The sequence below is a fragment of the Stegodyphus dumicola genome, chromosome 5, assembly GCF_044657685.1.
Source record: "Stegodyphus dumicola isolate Sdum_Otavi_A_Nest chromosome 5, ASM4465768v1".
Classification (NCBI taxonomy): Eukaryota; Metazoa; Arthropoda; class Arachnida; order Araneae; family Eresidae; genus Stegodyphus; species Stegodyphus dumicola.
In genome coordinates, this window is record NC_140772.1 from 97023717 (window position 1) to 97032147 (window position 8431).

The following is an 8431-nucleotide window of genomic DNA, read 5'->3' on the forward strand; positions in this document are numbered from 1 at the left end:
AGTTAAAGCGTCAAAAATATTTTAACTAGCGTTTTGCGCGTTTGAAAATGCTTTAAAGAGCGAAAAATGTTTTAAGAGCGTTTTAAACAAATCTACCTATGTGATTTAACACTTAAATTGAAACAAAAGAAACTGTTCAGAACTTCCCCAAAAATGTTTTGGAAGACATCTGACATCAAAGCATGTCATAGAAAATGTTGCATTCCAAGAATAAACCATGTTCTCAATGAAGAAAATCTGGTTCGATGAGTGCAGTTTTCAGGTAACATTTGGCAGATGTGCAGAGGATATAGTTTCCAAAAAACAATTTTTAGAACGATGAGACATGCGACATGCGACGGAGGACGTGGGCACCACCCCTCTACCAATACGGTTAATCGGTATAGCGCCACGTCCACCTTTATCTAGATAACCATACGTGTTCATTGTGCTAATATACTAATATATAAACATACATACAAATTTGGTAGTTCATACAGTGGCGTTAAAGCTAATTAATGTTAGACACTGGATAATACATTGCCATGTTACAACGTGTATGCAAAAGCATGGATACGATAGCATATATACATAACGTGTGTACTCATATGTTGAGTACACTATGACCCTTTGAAGCATTATCATTAGATTACAGAAGACATGTACATACTGAAATATTAGGTGCGCAATGTTATGCTGGAATAAGTAATTAGTACAGTGAATTAAAAGTTAGACCCTAGATTAGTACTGTGTAGTATAGTGTCTTTGGTGCAATTAATTTTAGAGTGGGGCTGTAGTTAGTTCTTTGCGATACGGTGCCGTGTTACAGGATAAAATGTGCAGATGCATAGTTACATTATCATATATACAGAACATAAATTCATATACATATATACAGACACATTAGGTGCATGATTATCCATGCGTAATAGATGTATATTAACTATACAGTGCCAAGATATGTGATGACATTAGTAGATACATGGGTACAATTACATATAAACAAAGACATACACAATTACATATAGACAAAAGATTATATACGCTTATATTTTGGTACACAATAGTCATTGGTGACATAAACATTTCGTACTTACTTCATATACTGAAACTCTAGATCCATAAAATAATGTTATAACTAGTAATAGGTGCTTATTTAATTTCTTAGAACGATGAGACTACTTTAGAAGCCGCCACTGACAAAAAAAAATATCATTCATTTCTGTTGATTTTTAAAATTTTGATGATAAACCCTATAATAATGGCCATTAACATAATGATTATTCATAGTGTATATATATTTTATAAGATACTTTAAGAACTTATTTTCTTGTAAACTTAAATTATAGCCTACTTTTACAGGGAGGTCTTACCAATAACAATATTTGTTTAATTAACAGCATTAATAGCATTAATTTTTCTTTCCCTCTATATATGAATATTATGCAGTGTATTTTCACTTCAAGACTTGTAGAAGATGATTTTAACATGAACATGAATAAAATATGTATATTAAATCATACCTTGTTTTATCGATACGTAACTTTATCTTCTATCTTTCATTTCTCTGTTTACAACAGTAAAAAAATTCACTTGTTTGTTGACAGCAAGGCTTTCGTGTTTTAAAACGAGTAGCTGCATGTTTTATAAAAATGTTACCAGCACTAAAGAGTAAAAGTTCTTTGGAGTAGATTTGTATGTACTTAATATTTTTAAACAGTGAGAAAGTCCAATACGTACATTCATTTTACGATCCATGTTTCTAGTAGATTCAATTGGCGTGTCTAATTTTCTTAGTTTTTACTAATATATTATTAATTGAATGTTACGATGTGCAAAAGAGACTAAAAATTCAAACCGCGTTATTTAAAAAGGAATTTTATTTTAAAGGCTTACCTGGAAGTTATTTACTTGATTCAATTGTAAAGTTAATTTAAAATATGCATTTGTAAAGAAATTAATTCAGAAATTTTAGCAATTCCGTTTATTAGAAAAGTTTAGGTATTTGCCGGTTGCAGTCAGTGATCACTGAGGATTTAGAATCTTTGAAAAGTTTCGTTAAACCATTTCACTTTTAAATATTTGAAACACAAATGTCAAAAATGCATTAGGGAACTTTTCGCGCTTTAAGAGTAAATATTTCGAATGGTAAAAATTGAAAGACTTTAATTGAAAGAAAATGTTTATGTTTAAAAATGTGGAATTTAATCAATTAAATTTCTCTTGTTGTCTATCTAACATAAAAATATTTATTTATCAGGTTGTATTAAATAATCACTATACTAAAAAGAAATATGTTTCGAAATAATTTATACACTAATATTTAGAAATCCTTCTGAACAGTAAAAAGACGGTAAACGACTGAAAGTTATAGAAAACTTAATTTTTTTTTCATTTCCAATTTTACTTCATGATAAGGATTGCATTTATTAGACCAAAATGGCATTAGCTGAGAAGGGCTATTAGTCTCGAAACGGCGTTTTGCGTAGAATCGCTAAAAGCATTGAATCCTTTTTTTTTTTCAAATTGTTGCCACCATATATTATCGCCTGTATTATACTTAAAGAAATTAAATAATGAAGAAATTGCATTAATGTATGTATATTTCTCGGACTGTGAAAAAACAACGGTACGTAAAGGTATCTAGTTTTGAATTACGTAGTCCTCCACCCGAATATGGGCACTCGGAGGCTTGAATTTTGAATTTCGAATTCGTTTTATTATCTAATTTATGTTTTGTAAATCTTTAACGAGTTTTTTATTAAAAAACTCAACGATTTCAAAGCGAGCAATGGCAACACTGCACAGAATAAAACATTTTTATCTCCAGCGCGCAAGACTGTCTAGCGGAAATTCTAAAGCTATATTGTTTTTAAATATATACAGCCCAAAGAGGCATTAGTCCAAATGCTCTCAAAACGTGTATGAGCATGTAAATGAAAAAAAGTCTCTTTGAGCGTAATATAAAATCCTATGGCAATGCTCATTTAAAAATACTAGTACTTTTCGTTTTGGATTCTTACATTTTTGATTTGTTTAAAATAACTTATTTTGAAAATTATTTTGTTAAAATATCGCTGGATTATAATAAAAGTATGAAATACTACTCGCTTTTTGCTCAGAAATAAGACACATTTTATTCAAGACATACCACTTATACATCGTTGCGTATAGTTTGTCGACATTTTAAATAACTTTAAAATTCCTAATTTTCACAATATATTTAGTTCCTCCACGAAAGATTTTACTTAGAGCAAACAATGCATTTCACAGCAGCTTTCTTCACGTAGGGTGGTTTTTTCAGACCTCCATCCTCCTCAGAAATGTGGACAATAGTAGTACTGTGAGTTTGTTGCTCATCTGACTGATCTGAATAAGCTTCGACAGCGTCATCAATGCAAATATGAGTTGCTGGTAAATTAGAGCCGGACATTATGTATCCAGAATATTCATAAATCCAGTCTTCCGGGCATTCTGCAGTAGCCGGGAACATATGAACAAGAGTCCTGTAGGAAAAGAATCAGAATGAAATTTAGATATTATGAAATTTGAATGGTACAATTAAAACATTTTTTTTTAATTTAGCGTTGTAATTTTTGCTATTGTCTCTCTATTATGCCATATTTAAACAAATTTTCAACTTCATTACTGTCTTGAAAAAGAAAATATCTGATTCGAAGTCTGACCTTCAGATTGAATCTATAATTACAAACAATTATCTAACTGAATTGTTGAATTTCAGATTCCTGTAGAGAGATGTACTGAAAGGCATATATATTGTTGCCTGCTTACGGACTCGTAATAGATTAAATGCACACACAACCGATGATAGCTTTATAAAATTTATTTTTTACTAAAACAGACATTTAACAGTTCTGGAACTTTCCACATAAGTATTTGTACAGCTCTTCACAGTATCACAGATCAGTAGTTACACTTCGAACTATTAATAACGTTAAACACAACGCAATGCAAATTGCATCTAAAGAGCGAAGCTAGAACGGTTATCTCAATACTGCGAATTCAGCTCTGAACTAACTACTACTCAGAAACTTATGGCCCCTTCAGTCTTATATAGTTTTCCTCCGGCCGCTAGAAACATCTAGTAATTCTAGACATTACCGGAAGGCATATGATGGCCGGATAAAGTTGTAGGGACATATATGGATCAATGACAATTATTTAATTACAGTACCAATTACATTTACACAGGCACCGATCCAAAATGTCGCTAAATGGTCACCAAGTATGGCGACTCTTTGGTGGTTTTTCGCCAAAACCATCGTTAGCATCGCGATATCTCGCCAATTTAGCCAAATAGATATTTATTCACTGTTAAATAGACTTGCCCCTGTATTCTAATTTTTTCGGTAGAGCATCGTCTCTTTGCAAGCATTTCAGTTTACATTATACAAAAAAGGTACTGCAGTTTCACATATAATTTTACTTAATTTATTTACATATTATAATTTTACTTAATTTACTTGATTTATTTACATATATACAGAAATCGTAACAATATATTTTTGTCCTGTAGATTCTAGGTTGTTATTAAGTGCCCGCAGTGAAATAGTAATTGATGAGACAGAAGATAGAATGTATATTGATTCTGACTGATAGAAATGAAAACATCATTTTCCACTAGAAGGTTTACATATGACCTAGAATTATAGCTTTTAATTACCAACAAGGAATTTATTATTATACTAAAACATGAAAAAAATTCTTCTCTGTGTCTAATTCTTCATTTCGAAAACCTGCTGTTATATTCGAGTGACTACCTATGACTATCTCACCAGTCACTTGAATTCCATTGATTTTTAACTGTGCTCGTAATAGGGAGAACGGTTTTCGCGTCAGTTGTGTGGAATTATGAATAGTTAAGTATTTGGAAACTATAATGTCTTTCGGATAACGATTGATTCACATTTTGCTTCATTTCCTTTGTCACCTTTGTGTAGCTCTACTTTGTATTTTTCTACCTAGACCTTTGAAAGTAATAAAAACATATAACGGGCATTAATTACAGCTGTTTTTTTCCTTCTTAAAGTGTGGCATCATATAAGTTTTAATTTCAGTTCTGTAATTTAGTTGTTACATTACGCTTTTCGTTCAACATAATCTGTACAAGTATAAAATTCACTTGATAATATTAGTCGTTGTAATAAATATAATCCTTGAGCTTTACTACAATAGCTTGTTATTTAACTATTATATTTATTATTTAAATATTATTCCTAAAACTCAATTTCAGTTTTGAAGGCGCTAATATGCTAAACAATATTTTTCGCATTATATATAAATTTCGCATCATTTTTATATACCTGGATTCCTCTAATGCTCAACTATTTCAGATAACTTTATATGTAAATTTATTTTTATTTGTAAATCTAACCCTAAAATCTTCAATTTGCATGCATTTTAAGATACAGTTTTCTCTCTTTAAAGGGCTGATTTTAGTTCTCTTCTATTTTATATTAATAGTTTAAGATTTAAAAATATATTACTATAGTTTATAACACAAAACTTTTGTGTTAAAAAAACAGATATATTTAATTTTGCCTCATGTTTCCATATCGGATTCTAAATTAATTTATTTCCTTGAAAGGCTTTTCCTTACATAAAACAATACAATCTGCGGTTATTCTAATATTCCAAAATGAACTAATCTTTTGAAATTCTAAAAAATCTTTTTCCTTAAAAACAAAAACAAAACAAATACAAAACAAAAAATTTAAATGTGATGGGAAAATCTTGAAAGTCTGTAAGATAACCAACAGAGGCTACCTTCATGTGGAAGGATTGCGGTAAATGTCTTTGCTCTGCGTAGATACATTCATTAACATCCATTTCTTACCAATCCAAATCAAAGAAAAATTATGGGCATTTATGTCTGCAGTACTGGTTGAAACAGCAAAAGTTAAAATCAGTTGGTTTGAAAATCCTTTCAAAGATTGATAGACTAGAAAATCTTTTCAAAGATAAAAGACTAGAGAAAGAAAACGTAAGTTGATTGAAAAGCATTATTTGGTGTTATTTTCCGATGAATCATAATCACTTCATGCAGTATTAACTAAAGAATGAATTCTAAGCGTTTCTTTAAATTTTTAGTGTTAGAGTAAATACAACGTTCATACCTGTTGGTCAAATGGCACGTAGCGCATGGAATACCTCTTCCGTAAAAGTATCTAACATCATTTGCTTGAAATGGATGATCATCCATTACTCCAAATTTAACTCCGGAGATGTATGTTGCAGTATCATGTCCGAATGCAGGTTGTTTTTCTACTTTTTCTGGGTCCTGAGGTAAGCAAAGGTATTCTGAGGCTCCTCCTGTACCTCTGTTTGTCGTCGCTGACACATATCCAGTATTCAGTTGATGTATCATTGGTGAGGATGGACATTGTTTCGATCCCCAACGGATGTATGTGCCTGTACCTGAACCATACAGTTTCTTCTCTATAAATAAAATGTTTAATATTTATATACATATAAATAGAATTTGATGTCCTAAATGTAACAAGAAACCCTCTCATTTTCTGAAAAAATTCTAATAGTTTGCTGGATAAACTATGCATAGCATATTTGTTATGTCTAATCAATTTAAAAATCTATCGATAGATGGCATTTTAAAATACTTTCCATTATCGATTCAAGTTAATTCATTAGTCAGTTTCGTAAAACTGGTCAATGCAGGGAAAAAAGAAAGCTTTTTAATGTATAATTTTAACCAGCTTTTTCTTTCATTCTTACCCCACCCACTTCAGTAGGATTTAACAAAGAGGCAAGACAGCACATGCATATTTTTCTGAATATTAAGATATATGAGAATACGAGAAAATGCTATTAATACTGAAGAGCCTGAGCTAGTTAACATACAGCTTCTAGAGCAAATTTAGTTTAGGTAACTTTTTCTGTTTATATCAGTTTATTCGCTATTATTTTCAGATTCCGGTTCCCTGACTTTTAGTTGTAGTTTTCTTTTTGTTCGGTTTATTTAATTAGGGCAAAGCTCTTGAGGGCTATCTCTCTAAGAGGTGGGATGCCATCCTGGAGGACTTTCTAAGGGAAAGTGGTTCGTATGCACATTACACACACGGAGAAAACGAAGGAAACGCAAATGTAGTTAGCCCGGACGAAATTCCAGTATTCAGCAATTTTACCTCAATTATTTTTAGACGCTGGTGGGCCCTAGCTGTAGTTTGACTGACAGTATTTGCTTATCGTTTCGTTTAGTTCTTTCGTCTCGATTTTATCGGTTGAAAACATTAAAAGCACTTGCACCTAATTTCAAAGTCGCGTCTATTACTGGGACTGAGCTGGTTGTACCAATTCTAAAATTTTACAGGCAAATTGAAGTTCTTTTCTCAAATTGAAGGTCTAGATGTGATATGAGCAGAAATTTCGTACTATAGGGCAAGCATAATTGAGGATAATAAGCTTCATTGTGTATTAGGGTTGTATGAATTTGCAGTTAATGTTTAAAAAGTTATTAATATTGTTCCGTTCTACAGGTTCATGTATTTCGAGTGACAACACTTGATGAAGAATCAAAAACATAATTTATTTAACACAGAAGAGTTTCAAAGACACATTTACAGCTATCGAAAAACTGCGATAAATATGCCGAACCAATCAACAACACAGCTTTCAGGCTATCAGGCTATTATGGTGAATACAACACTAAAGTACAGCTTCCGACTCGGTTCATCACTCTCGAGCTAATCTCTGAACTCAAAGCACTATTACTGAACTCAGCACACTCAAGATACTCTTCACGGTAAACTGCTATTCCGCGTAGCTTTTGACCGGCCTTCGAGAACATTTTCGGGAAAACCGGTAAGAATTCGCTCCAGATAGAATACTCTCTGTGGCAAAGCACCAATTTTGTCTCCAAACGTCGCCAAATGGGTGATTTTGCACTAAATCTGGCAACCCTGCCCTTTTTGCCACTTTCTGGCAAACCTAAACCCGCTTTGCGAGGAAGCCATCTTACCACAGCTAGGCATTTCGTAACAATATTTTAAAAAGGTGGCTGAATAACTAAATTCTCATATACATGAGTAAAGAACGTTTTTTATATTTAGCTTTCTAAAATAATAACTTGCTGGATTGTTCTCTCAACGGTAAACAAGTAAAACATTAGATTTTTGTATCTACAGAACCGTTCATAGTATTGAAACTATTTTCTTAGAGTTGTCTTTCCTATTTTGAGAAATTTCATGATTAGAAGCGCATCTTTTGAGTTAACATAAAATACAACTTTTTATTACCTTTTTCAAATACACTAAACAGGCACAAATGCGACGAAATTTAATTTGGTAAACTACAACTGACACGAAGTAAAATAACAGCAAAGGAAAATTTAGTTCCCAATGTGAATTTACAAAGTGTTTTTTTTTTTTTTTTTTTTTTTTTTTTTTTTTAACCGCCTGTCTCTTTTTCGTACACG

General features: G+C 31.7%; 1 protein-coding gene across 1 annotated transcript; it reads right to left on the reverse strand.

The window, feature by feature from the left end:
* Positions 1-3090: 3090 nt before the first annotated feature.
* On the reverse strand, positions 3091-6462 carry LOC146997170 (uncharacterized). Its single transcript, XM_085816879.1, has 2 exons — positions 6117-6462; positions 3091-3485 (listed from the first exon to the last, which is right to left on the reverse strand). The coding sequence occupies exons 1-2, from the start codon at positions 6365-6367 to the stop codon at positions 3224-3226; spliced, it is 513 nt and encodes a 170-aa protein (XP_085673005.1). The 5' UTR covers positions 6368-6462; the 3' UTR covers positions 3091-3223.
* Between the last annotated feature and the right edge of the window lie 1969 nt (positions 6463-8431).